Here is a 16,503-nt window from a genome sequence, read left to right on the forward strand (position 1 = left end):
CTGTGCTCTCTTTGTACAAGGCATACAAATAAACATAAAAATATAATAAAAATACAAATATAATAATAATAACAATAACATCAGCTATAAATACAAAGAACAATGTAAATTTGGATGTCGGACTCTGCTATTAAAGTGTGTTAGTTTCCAAAGTAGTCTACACTGCTTGACAAAAGTCTTGTCACATAAGGATATAATGAAAAATAGGCAGAAGGTTGATTTCTCTGATGAATCATCCACTGAATTGCATCCTGAGCGCCACAAATACTGCAGAAGACCTGTTGGAACCCACATGGACACAAGATTCACCCAGAAGACAGTCAAGTTTAGTGGAGGAAAAATCATGGTTTGGGGCATCATCCAGTATGAGGTGTGTGAGAGATCTGCAGAGTGGATGGCAACATCAACAGCCTGAAATATCAAGAAACTCTTGCTGCCCATTACATTCCAAACCACAAGAGAGGGCAAATTCTGCAGCAGGATGGTGCTGCTTCTCATACTTCAGCTTCCACATTGAAGTTCCTGAAAGCGAAGAAGGTCAAGGTGCTCCAGGATTAGCCTGCCCAGTCACCAGACATGAACATTATTGAGCATGTCTGGGGTAAGATGAAGGAGGAGGTTTGGAGGATGAAACCTAAGAATCTTGATGAACTCTGGGAGTCCTGTAAGACTGCTTTCTTTGCTATTCCAGAGGCATTGGCATTACTCTGAGTTTCTTAGCAGTGAGAAAGACTCACAGGCAGCTTTTAATGTAGGGTTATATTTCAGATATATGTGTTGGGTCAGATGATAAATTATGGTTAAAGTGCAAATGAAATTGTATAGTTTTTTCTTTCTTTCAAAACATTCTTTTGGTATTAAAACTGAGATTGCTGTCAGTGATAATGGTTTATATTTGGTGGTATCATGTCACCTGCATTTATCTTAAATTGTGAGACCAGTGGACTACAAGAAAACTCATTTATACCTCGTCTAGACTGTCACAAAAAACACTTCACCTGTACAAGAAATGTTTATGTTGTGTTAAAGATGGACATGTGCTTCAGTTCATGACTATTTTAATATGAATATAAACTAACAAGAAAATCATACTTGACAAAAAATGAACACATTTGAATTTAGCAAGCCACGTAAAACATTTTCCTCTTTTTCCCCTTCTGTTTGTCGTCTGCAACTTGTCAGATATGTGTTGTGTATGCAGCATGATAAGAGCAGACAAGGCGTGTGCATAGTCCGGTGCTCTGAAGTCATAAAGCTCTTTGAGAGACTTTGGAGAATGGGTACAGAGCAGCACTGAGCAGAGAACATACTGGTGTTCTCTGAAAATCTGATGAATTTGGCAGCATCATTGATGCAGATCACAATTATATCTAACACTGTTGTCTGATTTAGAACTGATTGGTTAAAAGTGACAGGTCCATAACAAGAGTCCATTTGTGGTAAAGTAAATGTAAGCACGTCACTATGAGTTGTACCCTATGGTTGTACCTCTTCTGGTCTACACACTAGGTTGGGAGTGGACACCATGAGTGTTGATTACATGCAGTATGGAGTTTCTATGTCTTGTAATTTTTATGGATTTTTTATGTACTTTTACTCTTGTGTTTGCGTTACTTGGTATCTCTTTATATATTATATTGCTTAATCTGTCATTACCAACCATAATAACACTATGTCAACCTGTCAGTACTGAAACATTTTTAAAACTGACTGTAATTACTGCTATTTAATCTAAATTCCATTTTCACATTGTATATATCTAAATTGTATTCCAGCTTTAATTATCTATTTTATTTTTACCTCTTATTTTATTTTACTTATTGAAACTTCTTCTTGATTGTACTTATGTCTGGGTTGCTGTAACAACTAAATCCCCCCCCCAGGGGATCAATAAAGTAATATCTTATCTTATCAGGTGTTTTTTGTCATCTGGCAACAGTTGTGATAAATTGGACACACCCACCCTGTTGGTGAGACGCTGAAGAAAGCCTTTGGCTGAAACACGTTTGTTTCTTTTCTTTTTGCTGCCATAAGTTGGTCAACTTATCTGTTAATACTTACAATTTTCAGTTATATTATCCACTTTGGGTCAGCAGCGTCGAGTAGTTTTTGAGTAGTTTTGAGTGAGCACACCAAGTCTCTTTCTTGTACATGTTGTATAGCACAATGACAGCTACAGTGACATCTACTGGACAACCTGCATCCTTAAAGCTTAGGTTCTGGTCTCATTTAATTAAACCCAAACATTTCCCCTTCTGATTGAAAGCTGTTGTATGGAATAATTATATATCTGAAGGAATGTATATTGTGATCCCAAAAACTCTCAGAGTGTATGGATAACATTACAGAATTGTCTTTATTGACATGATTCAAACTTACACAAACAGAATAACAAAAGGTTTGAACAGACAGCCTTCAAACATCATGGTATGGGACCTGAATCTCTTAACATTCCTCAGACACACTTTGTGTTGAGGAAATGGGGCATTTCATCAGTGTGTGTGTGTGTGTGTGTATTGGTATGGAATGTGTGTTTGATAAGGCAAAGGTCTGGTTGGATTGAGTGTGTGTATCAGAGAGGACCGGTTAAAAACAGTGGGAGAAAACAGACTTTAAAATAAGAAACGGTGGCGATGGTTTGACCTCATCTCTCACAGCAACAATACACTTTTTGAACAGGAGATAGTCCATGTCTGCTGAAACAGACTACTCAAAACCACACACTGTGAAATCCATTTTATCCCATTAACATTTTCATTGACTGCTAAGTGCACTCAACTGCTCCTTTCAAAAACTCAGACTGCACTTTATTCCAGGTTTTAACTGTGAAAATATAAAGAGCTAGGCCCCCTCTTCACTTTAGCCGCCACCTGGTGTTACAGTAACATGTGCGAGTGCGTCTGTGGACGAGTGTGCTGATGTGTTCACAGGCCGATGGTGTAGGAGCGTCCGGCTGGGTTGTGGATGGCAGAGCAGGAGGGCTCAGTCACAGCCCATTCATACCACACCTTTTTCCCATTGTTGCAGCGCCAGAACTGCACCGTGACATCATCATCACGGGACAAGGGGATGGGTTGCTGTTAAATAAATGAGAGGAGGAGGAGGAGGGTTATACCAATGACATATTTTGTTAAAGCCTCAGTAACTTCAGCTTGACAAAGCACAAAAACAGGCATTGAAGTTGACAATTGTATCCACAAAAATCTTCTTTGAAAACCTTCAACACCTCAATTTGCTGTTAAAAACATTTCTTAAAGCTAGGGTTGGTATTCACGGAAAACTAGCATGAATTTGCATGTAGCATGTCCTCAGGACTTCGTCTAATCCCTGATTGGTTTCATAATTTGGCTCCTGATGGCAGGGATTGGTTGGTGTTTTCCCAGGTTTACTCCGGCTGTAGATAGCGGCTTTTTTCCCCCGCTCTTTTTTAAGAACACATTATGTATTGATTGCCATCGGGACATAAAGATCATTTTAACCAGTAAAACAAAAAGTTCATCTAAATCTGACTACCAACCCCAGCTTTAAGACTGAACCAGGCATGAAATCACACTTTGATTGACATCTCCCTGGCTCTGCACAGAGCCAACACTGCTTGCCAGCTTCGTGTAGCTCTCTACAACGTGTTAAAGTGGCCTGACATGGAGGTAATAGCCCTTGCCAATGGAAAATACTGTTTATAAATGTGCTTTGAATGGTAACTCGGTAACCTTCAACAAACTCTTTGTTAAATGTTAATTGCTAGCTCCATCATGTCAGCTAGAGTAATAGTACTAAGAAAGGAAACCCTCCTGGTTTGACATTTCATTGATGCACGCAGAACACATCACAGAGGCCATGCAGTACACTTGGCAGCCATAAATGTCAATAAAACAACATTTAATTCAATAATCAGAAGGCTACAGTGGATTTGTGTTTTCCAGTTGATTTAAATCAATACATGCATAAATGTTTTATCACAGGAGTTCTGACTGTGTGACTCACCTTGAGGGGGAAGAGGATGGGGAACCAGGAGAACATCCCAGGTGAATGTGTTTCTGGTTTTATACCTGCCACAAACACACAATAGTAAATATTCATAGTAGGATCTAATTCCCAGCACAGCACGACTCCCTCTTTATAAAGACAACTTACTAAGTGTGACATCTTTGTACAGTGTGGTCTCAAAGTAGCCAGCAAAGCCGTGGAGTACCGAACTACAACGCACTGGGAATCTGAGGCACTGATACCGGTTATTGTTCATGTCTGGAGGAAGAATGAGAGAGAGAGAGAGAAATATCACACAAAAGTATCAAAGCACAGTGTCCTTCCTCCTGAATATGAGTCTGGTGCGTTTGTGTCTACCTTTTGTGGGGTGTGTGAAGGTGAAGCAGGCTTGTGGCTCTGACAGCTGGTGGAAGTTATGGAGGCGCACCACGTACGGTGTCTCGAAATGGCACTCCGGGTCCTTGTCACGCTCCCTGCACCCCCGTACTTCATTGTAAAGCTTGGAGGACGACAGCGGAGCCAGGAAGGACGTGTAGGAACAGGGGATGCTCACGCCGTCATCTGAGAGGGACATGAAAGGATGAGGCGAGGAGGAAAGAGAAAGTGTTTTGAGGTTCAAACAAGCGTGGAAAGCAAAGTGGGGTGACTAATGTTTCATATGTCAAACATCCAAGGACGCTGTTTCCAATGCCAATAGTGACACACACAACATTCAGTTTTTGACCATGCTGCAAAACAGGATGGTTATCCTGCTGATCTGTTAACATATCTAGTGAACTTAACATGTCAGTAATATACTCATTCACATGCAGCCTTAGAGTCGGTGTTTGATTCTTTGCATGCAGTAAATACTGGTGAGTAAATTCGTAAAGAAGTTAATGTTGGAAAATGGGTCTGCATTTGTTTATTCTCCCAGTAACCATCAGAGTTCACAAAAACACCGCACTGACGTACCTTTGAGGAAGTGCTGCGCTCCATCCAAGCACTCGGGGGAAAGTTCATTGTCACCAAACGATCCAAGCAGCTCACTGACGATGATGTCTGCTTTCTCAGGCGCAGTCCACTCCCGCATGTCGCAGGACACCACGGTCACCTGATCGCCCCACTCCTCAAAGCGCCAGTTCTCCAGCCTGAACCAGAACTGGACCAGTTAGTACGTTATGAACACATCAGTATTTTAACTTAAGGCTCCACTACCACACATCAGTGTATGACTCTGTTTCAATGAATCAAATCATTGAGCTGTGTAGCATCAAGACACCCTCTGGTAAAGTTTTAACTGAAGAGAGATTCTCTCTTTACTGATCACATCAGGACACATTGACCCAACAGGTCTGAAAACATCATTGTAAAATGAGAAAAGACTCATTGTGTTGGTGATAGTATCAGAAATGTTTATGTATCTCTCAGTAAATGTTCCCACAGGATCAGAGACAAAAGCATGAAGAGAAGTTTTTCACATACGTGATTACAGCATTGGGATTTTTCTCCACAGCATACACCTTCAGCTTCCTGTCTGCTAGTCTGGCAGCACGCAGCGATGCATTGACCAGGGGACCTCTGCCTGCTCCTAGCACCATCAACACCCTGTGAGGAAGAGACCGCACTGTTTCTGAGGATGCTTCAATCACTGCTACATGAACAGTAAAAATGGAAGTTGATTGTTGGCTGCTTCATTTATTTTCATTTATTGATCAATGTCAAGACACTGACAACAATTCAATTCGTGGATTAAAACTCAATGTTTTGAATTGTTGAGAAGCAGATATGGGTTCAGGTACTCACTGAACATTAGTGTCTTTCTGCTCATCTGGAACTCTGTCGATTAGACATTTATAAACAGCCTGTAGACACAAAGAGACAACAGCAGTGATTGAGGCTTCAAACACATTCACAATAATAACAGGTTTATCTCCATTTCACACAAAGAGAAATGTGGCAGCACGGTGAAAAAAAGCTGCACAGATTCTTCCTTCAGTTAAAAGAAAAAACAAACTTATCAGAAACCTGCAGTTAGCAGGTAACCGGGACAAAGAGTTATGTAACAGGTTAAACCATATGAAATAAAACTCACTGAAACAGGTTTTGGTAGAAATTGCAATTACACAAATAAAGCACATTAAAACAAGTGACTCTGTGGCTTGTCTGTATGAACAGAAAATAGAGCTGAAGAGCTTTTAATGACAGGATAAGTCAGACCTAGATTTGATTTGAAGATACTGAGGCCCAATCTCAACGTCCTCACTTTGAGGCTCGTTCCCTCTAAGTCTGTGAGGCCTTAGAGCTGTTCTGCTGTCAGATCTTAAAGTGTGTGAGGGATCTCTCAGACTTTCTGAGCCCTTTATGCCCCCTTTTGGTAAGTGGGCATTTTTGTGGACTTAGTGTAAGGGAATTACCCAGAGTTCATAGCATTGTGACATGAATTTGGGATTCCAGGGGGAAGCCCACGAGCATGGAAGGGTAAACGAACGCAGTAACATGATATTCAAAAAAGTGCGGCGGTAAACAAGAAGCATGAAAGGTACAACAAATATTGGCATTACAAAACAGTTTGCCCCTTAGTATAAATATAGAAAACAGCCTTAATCAGCCAAAATCTCTTTTTCTTCAAACATATATACAGAATAATTGATATTTATAGTAAATATATTCAGCCTATGTTTTTTAAATGTTGTGGTTAAGCAGTCTACAGTAAGAGCCTGGATCACATGGCAGTCAGTCCGTCCCTTAAGCGCCTTAAATATGAGGAAAGTAAAAATGTGCAATAAAAATTCCTAATGCCGCTAAGGTGAGCTACATGATGTCATGCCGGTTACGTGAGAAGTCGTTAAGTGCTGTCCCATTTCGACTTCTACAGTTTTGAGCCCGTACAGCCTCCTGCCCTCAATCACTTTCCAGGTGACGTCAATTAAGTGAAGAAGCTCAGGGCTCAGGACTCAGGAAGGACATTGAGATTGGGCCTGACTTTCAAACAAAGCTCTAAACTTTGCAGTGCATGTTCGCAAACTGGACCTTTACAGGAGCCCACTTGGCAGAAACCAGATAGTTTAAAGTCAGCTCAGAGTATGTTTGGATAGAGGAACAATTGATACTCCTTTTTTTTGCTCAAGTTTGCAATGATTCCAATACATAATCCAAGCATATCCCGACTTACCTGTTGGTACTGAGAATATTTAATAGGATCCTTCTCAAACACTTCATACGTCTGAGACTCCAAGTTGTCCATGAGTGGCTAAAGGGAAAAGGGGAAAAACATCATGTCAGTCTTACATCAAAGAAATGTGCACACACAGTTTGAGTATGTAAACAAAACCAAGAGTCCTTTACCTGGAGAGGGGACTGCAGGTAGTCTTCATAACCTTTAGCAAAGAGCTCATAGGCGTTGGGCGCAGGCCGGTTCTGGTTGAGGTATTCCAGGTACTGCAGGTAGGATCTGAAGTCCTTCTCAGTGTGGCGACTGGTTCCTGTGAAGATGAACTGGGCCTCCAACTAAGAAAAGAGATTTTCATTGAAGCACTTGTGCATTCGGCTGGGGATTTATTTCAGTTGAATCTGTTCATTTGTACCTTGAAGAGAGAGAAGATAATTCTCTGATGGGCTTTTGACAACACAGGAAAGCCCTTCTTGTTGGTGAGGAAGATGCTGGTGGGAAGTATTGCTGCTTTGATTGGTTCCCCGAGCCACTTATCGATCACTGCGTCTGATGGCATGTCTGCTCCCACTTCAATAGCTTCAGGAATACAAACAGAAAAGTGCATTTTCAGCGGCAGAGTAGACCATAATTATTTCTTAATGCACTGACTTTGCCACAGGCTGTTTCTTCACAGTGTGTCCTCTCACCAAGACAGATCCTCTTGTTGTAATCACAAAGGGTTCTAAACGAGTGCCACCTGAAAGAGCAGAGGCGAGTAAACACCATGCATCAGGATTTTAAAGGAAATCAATAAGAGCTGTTTTAGCATGCAGACAGCACCGGACTGCTTGGGAAGTGGACTGTGTGAAACTAACCAGCCCCAGGTCTTCTCATCAACACTTATATCATCAATGCAAGTGCTTGGTTCGTTCTCAATCAGATCCTCACGGATGTCCTCTGGATCCATCAGCGGGACACGAATCCAGAACTAATTAGAGGACAACAGCAGTTAGCTCTCGGTCTGGATCCTTTGATGTGTGATGCCAATCTTCACGTACATGCTGGGTTATTTAATATGTTGTGTGTCTTACATTTGAGGTGTGATGTCCAGTGTGGATATGGTTTATCAGCAGGCGGGCCAGATTAGCATTATGAGGGCCCGTTACAGGGATCATGAAGACAGGCAGACCCAGGTAGGCTGAAAAGTTGAGCTCCTGTGCCAGAGCCTGGACAGACACATGAGGAAAGAATGATGAGGACACAGCAGGAATATACAAAGATGTATTCAGAGGTATATTTAAGTTAGGTAACTGAATATGTGCCAAAATCAGCAAGAACGTAAAGAAAATGGAGGAACTTACCGCCTCTGAGTTTCTGCGTTCTACCTCGACCTTTGAATCTGCCTGGATCCATGAAGAGAGCTTACCAACGATGAGAGTATTCCAATCTAGACAAAGCATGATGGATCGTTCAGAAAAAGCCTTTTCACAAGGATAACATGCCAGACCCTGGAGTCCTTAAAGAACTCAATGATAACATTTGCCTGTTTCATTGTTTCACTACAAGTGTGGACACTAAAGGTACAGAGAGGCAACCCTTTGTAAGGGTAAGTGCTAAGAGAGAGGGTTATTGATTAATGTCAGTGTTTCAATACAGTGTTACAGAAGCAAAGTTATAAATACTGAATAAAGAGCCGACCGTCAGACCGGATACTTCAGTACAGTGATATTTTAAGAATGTCAGCTACAGCAGTCTTACATAATATTTGGAGGGGTATTCTTTCTACATATGCAAAGAATTTGTTTTTAAAAATCCATGACATTTTTGTTCAAATCTATTGATCATATGATTTCAATTTGTTGCTTTACAATTCCTATCATCTGCTATTAATCTCACACATTCCCATCCCTTTTTTTGATTGTGGAAAAAAAGGAGAAGAAAAGCCTCAATACATTTCTGAGATTTTACCCCCCCTGAACCAGGACTGAGACCCTCTGGCAGTGGTCTGCCTGCTCTCCAGCAGTCTAGACTGAAAACTAAAAAGGTGGCAGGGCTTTTTACTGTCAGAGCCCCCCAACTGTGGAACAACCTGCCAGAGGAAATCAGACTCGCAGAGTCAGTCCATTATTTTATTTCATTACTCAACACACACCTTTATAGTAAAGCCTTTATTTTGTGAATTTATTTTCATGTTTAATGTTTTACCTCGGCTTTTACTGTCAGTTTGTTTTTATTGCCTCTCTCCGGCTAATGTCTGTTTTTATATTGTTTTTATGAAGCACTTTGTTACTTTTATTGAAAAGTGCTTTACAAATAAAAGTATTATTATTATACTATTATTACTTCCAACCGCCTGTCATTGATAAATTGAGTGACACTTTGAAGTACATGTTAAAGATATATTCTAATGGTGCCAATAAACTTAAATAATATGATCAGCTCTAACAAAGTACTTCAACATAAAATAAAGAACATTCTCTCAAATCTGTATTATAATAATATTAATAATTATCTCAAATACTGTCTGCACCTTAATATCATTTGCACTGTTATCTATTTTCATTTTCATTGTCCATCTTTAAACTGCCACTGCACTACCTGCACTGTGTACATAGGTGGTTTTATAGAACTGTATTTTATTATATTCTATATTTAAATTTTAGATATTGAAAAGCTGGAAGAGAGAAACAGCATCTCGTTTTTCCTGTATGTCTCGTATATACAGTGAAAATTGACAATAAAAACCTTTGAATCTTGAATCTTTGAATCTAATAACAGTTATGTGCAGTGTTTGAAAATGACAGTGTAGTTCATCTACTGAATAATTGGCTGTTTTGAAAGATGTATTCAAGTCCAAGAGGAGCTTGATATATTGAGTTTGTATAACACTGGGAGGCTCAACCTCTTAAATTACTTGATTTACTTCTGTGATCATATTTACTAAAATCAAGGATGACTGAAAATGTACAGAGATAGCTTTAAGTCTTTACATTAAACATAAATAAGTTCTTTGAATACATTAATTCACTATCAATCAGAAACTGTGAAAACTTTTCATATAATGTGCAATATCCTAAACCCTACCTCTTCTCCCCACCTGACTGTATATATTTGACATTTGTTTTATATTATCACTATATTTATATTGTTTTTATACATATTTTCTACCTGTTTTTATTGTATTTGTATTTATCACTTGCACCTTCAGGAGCAGCACTTTTAATTACATTGTACATCTGACAAGGACAAATAAAGGCTATTCTAAGGCTGTTCTATTCTACACTGTTTTAGTTCATAAAAATTCACCACTAACAACCCTGCATTAAGTACAGCAAGGTTTTAAATTGAGTCAAAACAATACATGATGAATATAGTGTGGAGATGCATGGGAACCTTGCTTTACAACACAGTTAGAGATATCTGATTTATGTGGCTCTGACAGTCAAGTCTTACTTTAACCATGATGATCTAAAATTGTTTAGATTTAGACTTACCTTTTTAATCTAGCTTTTAATTTGGAGTTATTTATTTTAGCCCTGGACTGCATTATTATTTTTATTATTTTAATCATTGCTTTAACATTTATTTATCTTATTTAACTATTTATGTCTTGTATTCATCTGATCTTGTAAACGCTACCTTATTTTGAACTTTTCTTTCCACTATTACTTATTTTTATTAATTTTTCTGTATTGAGTTTATTCTATATTTTTTTGTCAAATATTTTCATTGAATTTTTCTGTTTATGAGGTGGGTACAGAAAAAGGAAAAGGACATTTTAGATGCACAACAATAAACAACTACCCAACTTAAACAACTCATTCAATCACACTCATTCATATCACAAGAGACAAAATGGACAAGACAATACAATCAGAAACACTACTGTAGGAAAGTGGGAGGGTGAGGGTTGGCTGGGTAAATGGGGATTTATTTTTCTACTGTCTTGTGTGTCTTGTATTTCGTTCTGAGGATGGATACCAAATTCGGTACTTTTATAGGTACCGACCGAATTCCGTTGGTACTACCGAGTACCGATTCACGTAACTGTGAGGGAACTTGTAATAAAGTTTGAGACTGATCGGGTGGACATCTTTGCTCTCTGCATCTGCGCTGCAGCGCGCCAAAACGGAGCCTGCAGCTGACGGGCAAGCGCACTCACGTGAGGCAGAGCTGCAGGAGGATTAAGTTTATTTTATACAGTCTATGGTTGAGACTGACCCTCTCGCTCCGACTACCTGCCCTGTTTATAACTGTTCCTGTGTGAATGCACAACAAGTAAGCTGTGTGTCCTGTTATTATAAAGAGACGAAGAACTGACTTTTCCCATCTGCAGGCATTCACCTGTATTCATTGATAAACTCCCGAGAGAGCAATTAGACGCCACGAGCACGTCAGCTTATATATGTAATCACCTATATAATCCTGTTTCTGTTCATTTCATGTTAAATTAAACAAATATGTTAAATTAAAACATTTTGAGATTTTATTATTAAACAAATTAACATTTATTACCACATACACACAAAAGTACTGAAAATTGGTACCGTTGAGTACCGGTACCGATTCCCAGGTACCAGGTATCTGTACCGTATCGGTTCAATGTGAAAGGTACCCATCCCTATTTCTGTCTAATTGGGGATTTTCATTCTATGCAGATACTCTGATTTATTCTTACTCTTCTGTGACATCATTTTGTACTGTTTACAAACACTTAATAAAAATATATGAAAAAAAGACAATACAATCAATTGTCAAAAAGTATTAACAAGTGGAGGATTTTATCTCATTTTTAAGTATTCTATTTATAATCATGCCTTTTAGAATTTTTCCATTGTTGTTTCCTGTCTCTCTGTTTTTCTGTGAAGCACTTTGGGCTGCATCTTTTTATGTATGAAAGTTGCTATATAAATAAATAAAGTTGAGTTTATATATCCATGTGTAGTGTCACGTGGCCCTGTGCAGACTGCTACAGACATAGTAATGTGTTAGCTAGTGTTTGATGACATGAGATTAGTAACACTGACCTCTTCCACACAGCAGCAGGTCTGATCGGGTCAGAGCACCAGATCTGGTTTTAGCGGGCTCCAACTCAAACTCTCTCCTGAACCTCGAGTGGAACAGGGGCATGCAGAGGAAGTCATACCTGAACCCCAGAGGAAGAAAATGCATCGTTCATTAAACAGCGAGATCATTTAAAATATCAAAGCACATGAAAAACACAACCATATTTATATTGAATCAACCAAGCACGTGTGTTTTAACAGAGCAGACTGGAAGAGTTTCACTAACTGAGCAAACCAGAGACAAACATCATTGTGTTTGGCACGTGCTGGTAATTTACCGGCTAGCTTAGCATCATCAGACAGTCATTATGCTAGCTGAGACATAAACCCTGGATATACTAGAAACCAGCTCTGTACGCCTGATTTTATTATAACAACAAGTTCAAGAGTGCAGCTCCGTCCTCACCCGAGTTTAGCGACCGCGGCCAACGTGTCTGCTACCTCCGGCACACAGTTCAAGTCTCTCCCGCAGGACACTCTGCCTCCCGTGCTGGCGGACGCCATGATTTTAGCCGACTGCTCTGATTGACTGAACATCTACTCCTGCTTCTGATGAAACTGACGCCATGTTGGATCTACACAGACATGCGCGCTCATTGGCCGGCAAGGTACCGAGGAGCCAAAATGGCAACAGGAGTACTTCAGTTGAAGTTCGCGTAAGTTATCGCGATAGCTGGGAGTAGAGGTCCACAGTTTATGAACATCAGGCTCAACAGTTGTTATCTCTGTTTGAAGTTTTTGTCTTTCATCAGAAGTGTTATGGTAAACCTTTGTATGTCAAAATGTTAAGTATGGACGAAGTTTGGCAAGTGGACTGGTGGCTGGAGAGGTGCTGGTTCACCTGCCTGGGCACTGCCGAGGTGCCCTTGAGCAAGTCACCGAACCCCCAACTGCTCGAGGTGCGCTGGTTGACGGCAGTATCCTCACTCTGACATCTCTCCCTGAGCATGTTCACTGCATGTGTGTGCATTGTATATATATATATATATACCAAAAAAACTGTATGTGTAGCATGTCCAAAATAGCATGAGTGAAAAAATTGAATTTCCCACCTGGGGATCAATAAAGTACCTTTCTTTCTTCTTCTTCTTTAAAGTATCAGCCACTGGATGTTACGGAAGGGGATTTGGACCAATGAAAAATAAATAAATGAAGGTCCAATATATATTTTTTAATGTTTTTGTTCTGAGAAAAAAGTCAGAATTCTGATTTTTTTTCTCAGAACAATAATAATAATAATGATAATAAAATATATTGGGCCTTAATATTTTTTCTTCAGTGGATTAAAGTCAGTATCCTGAGATTAAAGTCAGTTTCTGGGATTAAAGTCAGAATCCTGAGATTAAAGTCAGAATTCTGAGATTAAAGTCAGAACCCTGAGATTAAAGTCAGAATTCTGAGATTAAAGTCAGAACCCTGAGATTAAAGTCAGAATTCTGAGATTAAAGTCAGAATTCTGGGATTAAAGTAAGAACCCTGAGATTAAAGTCAGAATTCTGGGATTAAAGTCAGAACCCTGAGATTAAAGACAGAATTCTGAGATTAAAGTCAGAATTCTGAGATTAAAGTCAGAATTCTGGGATTAAAGTCAGAACCCTGAGATTAAAGTCAGAATTCTGGGATTAAAGTCAGAACCCTGAGATTAAAGTCAGAATTCTGAGATTAAAGTCAGAATTCTGGGATAAAAGTCAGAATTCCCATTTTTTTTTGTCTCGGAATAATTAAGAAATATATAAAAAACATTTCAGTGGCCCTAATCCTCTTCCGTAGAATACACATTTTGTCAAGTAATTTCTATATCGGTCTGTTGTGCCCTCAAAAATATCACTTGTTCCTAATTATCAAATATGAATGTTGCTTCTTTTATTTACAAAGACAATGTTTCCAGGAATCATATGCATGTAAATACAGCTAAGTTAGTTGAAAAGTTCGTTTTTGTTGGAGACAATGTTGGGCCTCCAAAAAATACAAACACACTTTACTATCTTTAACATTTCGGAACACAGTGCTGTTATTTGTGGGTCTCTCAAAGATATTATAAATAAAGCCGTTTGATAATCTGGTTTATTGAGACAGAAAAATGGGGCTGCTTGAAGGTTTCTTTTGACAAATTAAAATTGCATTGAAAGATAAATGAACTTGCTCACAGTTACCTAGATGACCCAGGCACTCTGCAGAAAATGCTATGTGTGCAGAAAGTGGCTTCTCCTGTTATTACTTTCACAGCAGTGAGAGGATAAAATATCACTTATGTCAACTCAAATGCTTTCAGCTGTGTGTGTTTGTTTCTGAAGGTGTCATGTTTGAGACAGCTATAAAAGAGTAAGAGTGTTGCTCTTTCAGACTGGCCAGTAGATCTGACGAGTAGATGGCAGCAGTCCTAAATAAACACCAGAGAGGACTTTGCGGGTTCATTATTTTGTTTGAATGGTTTTCCAGAGGGCAGACTGGTTTAATCTGTGTTTGAGGAGAACTTTTTATCTAACAATCTCTGAAAAAAGAAAACCTAGTCTAGTTCAACACACTGCCATGGCTCTTGAAGATATTTGTGGTTTTAAAGACACTCCTGTGCATCACAAGTGGTTTCCTATCTCTCCCTTTGAAGATTCATCCATTCAGAAGACGGACTATTACAACTTTGGAACAAGGACTCCAAAAACATCGAGGAGCAATTATGAGATCCCACTGCATTTCTTTATACCTGCGATGTCAAACTCTTTTTCTTTCAACCACAGACTCCCCTTCTCCCCGAAACATTCAGAGACAGTCAGCAGGCCTTTCCCTCTGTGTCATGGAACAACTACTCTGGGTTTCATCTTTCAAGGTGGGGTCATTGCAGCTGCAGACACTCGTGCCAGTGCTGGGGGGCTTGTTGCATGCCCATTTGTTAACAAGATTAGCCCTATTCACTCCCACTTAGTTGTCACCTCTTCAGGGAGCGGTGCGGACTGCATGCTGTGGGAGAGGATTCTAACCAGAGAGATCAGACTCTACCAACTGCGGCACAGACATCGTCTCTCAATTAGTGGTACTGCCAAGCTTCTGTCATTTATGCTGCACCCCTTCAAAGGGACAAATGTGTGTGTGGCTCTCACACTGTGTGGCTGGGATAAAGAAGTTGCTACATCCTCAAACAGTGGTCCAAAGGTGATATATGTGTGCAGTGATGGAGCTCGACTGCAGGGGGACATCTTCTCTGTGGGCTCGGGCTCTCCTTATGCTTATGGAGTCCTGGATGGAGAGCTGAAGTGGAGTCTGAGTGAAGAAGAGGCTATCTCCCTGGCAAGAGAAGCGGTGTTCAGAGCCACTCACAGGGATGCTTACTCAGGGAACAATGTGGACCTCTTCCATGTCACATCTCAGGGATGGAGCCAAAGGAAAAGAGAGGACCTTAAAGAGGAATACTATAGAGACATTAAGAGGAGGGAGAAGATGGTCGAGGAAAGGAAAAGACTGATCAAATAAGATGCTTCAGGATGAGAAAAAATGGGGGTCCTAATCCAGAAAAATACAGTAAGATCATTTACAGAATGTATTTATCTATATTTGCCACCTGGAAGTATTTTATTCATTATTCTTGCGAAGACTTTGTTGTTCACATTTTTGTAGCTCTGAAGCTGTTTCAAGACAAAGGAGTGAAAGCACTGCTGCAGCTTTATATACGTTACAGGTGCTCCTTAGACACCTCAGGGTTGTTGTGACTCCTTCATGCTGTTAATTACAGTGGCCCTGAAGGCCAATAGTAATAAATATTTAAAAAGCGCAAAATAAATAATAAAACTAACAAAATACATTTCAGAGTTACAAAATACATTTCAGAGATCACAAAATGTATTTCAAGAAACCGGAAAGGGTAGGACCATGGTACTTGTTTGTGATTGGCTAAACCCAAGTCTGTCCGGCATCAGTCATTTATCATTTCCTGTTTAAAGTTTATATTGTGTTTACTGAAATATATTTTGTGATCTCTGAAATGTATTTTGTGAACTCTGAAATGTATTTTGTGATCTCTGAAATATATTTTTGTGATTCTGAAATTTATTTTGTGACTCTGAAATGTATTTTGTGATCTCTGAAATATATTTTTGTGATTCTGAAATGTATTTTGTGACTCTGAAATGTAATTTTGTGATCTCTGAAATTTATTTTAGTTCTCCTAAATTTATTTTTGTTCTTTGAAATATTTCTTATGATTGGCCTTCAGGGCCACCGTAGTTAATGGGGTGAAATGAAAAGTCTGTCAAATAACTAAACAATCCTGAGCACACTGGTATTTGTGTAAAATTAAAATGCCTCTTTTTCATATGGCAAAATACA

General features: G+C 39.4%; 2 protein-coding genes across 5 annotated transcripts; one reads left to right on the plus strand and one right to left on the minus strand.

Annotated features, from left to right (window-relative positions):
- Positions 1–2,337: 2,337 nt before the first annotated feature.
- prmt5 (protein arginine methyltransferase 5) lies at positions 2,338–12,772 on the minus strand. The gene is made up of 16 exons (XM_034702685.1): positions 12,593–12,772; positions 12,148–12,266; positions 8,482–8,567; positions 8,212–8,346; positions 7,996–8,108; positions 7,828–7,877; positions 7,554–7,717; positions 7,315–7,476; positions 7,142–7,219; positions 5,773–5,831; positions 5,452–5,574; positions 4,942–5,117; positions 4,345–4,548; positions 4,135–4,245; positions 3,985–4,049; positions 2,338–3,077 (listed from the first exon to the last, which is right to left on the minus strand). Exons 1-16 carry the CDS (start codon positions 12,721–12,723, stop codon positions 2,925–2,927), a joined length of 1,929 nt encoding a protein of 642 aa, XP_034558576.1. The 5' UTR covers positions 12,724–12,772; the 3' UTR covers positions 2,338–2,924.
- On the plus strand, positions 12,156–15,954 carry psmb11a (proteasome 20S subunit beta 11a). 4 transcript variants are annotated; one of them, XM_034702688.1, is made up of 2 exons: positions 12,156–12,842; positions 14,792–15,954. In XM_034702688.1, the coding sequence occupies exon 2, from the start codon at positions 14,893–14,895 to the stop codon at positions 15,649–15,651; it is 759 nt and encodes a 252-aa protein (XP_034558579.1). In that variant the 5' UTR covers positions 12,156–12,842; positions 14,792–14,892; the 3' UTR covers positions 15,652–15,954. The 4 variants fall into 4 exon arrangements, with proteins under 4 accessions (XP_034558579.1, XP_034558578.1, XP_034558577.1 ...); XM_034702687.1 differs by having other exon boundaries at positions 14,922–15,954; XM_034702686.1 differs by lacking the exon at positions 12,156–12,842 and having other exon boundaries at positions 14,544–15,010; positions 15,107–15,954.
- Positions 15,955–16,503: the final 549 nt, after the last annotated feature.

Source organism: Notolabrus celidotus, chromosome 15, assembly GCF_009762535.1.
Source record: "Notolabrus celidotus isolate fNotCel1 chromosome 15, fNotCel1.pri, whole genome shotgun sequence".
Lineage (NCBI taxonomy): Eukaryota > Metazoa > Chordata > Actinopteri > Labriformes > Labridae > Notolabrus > Notolabrus celidotus.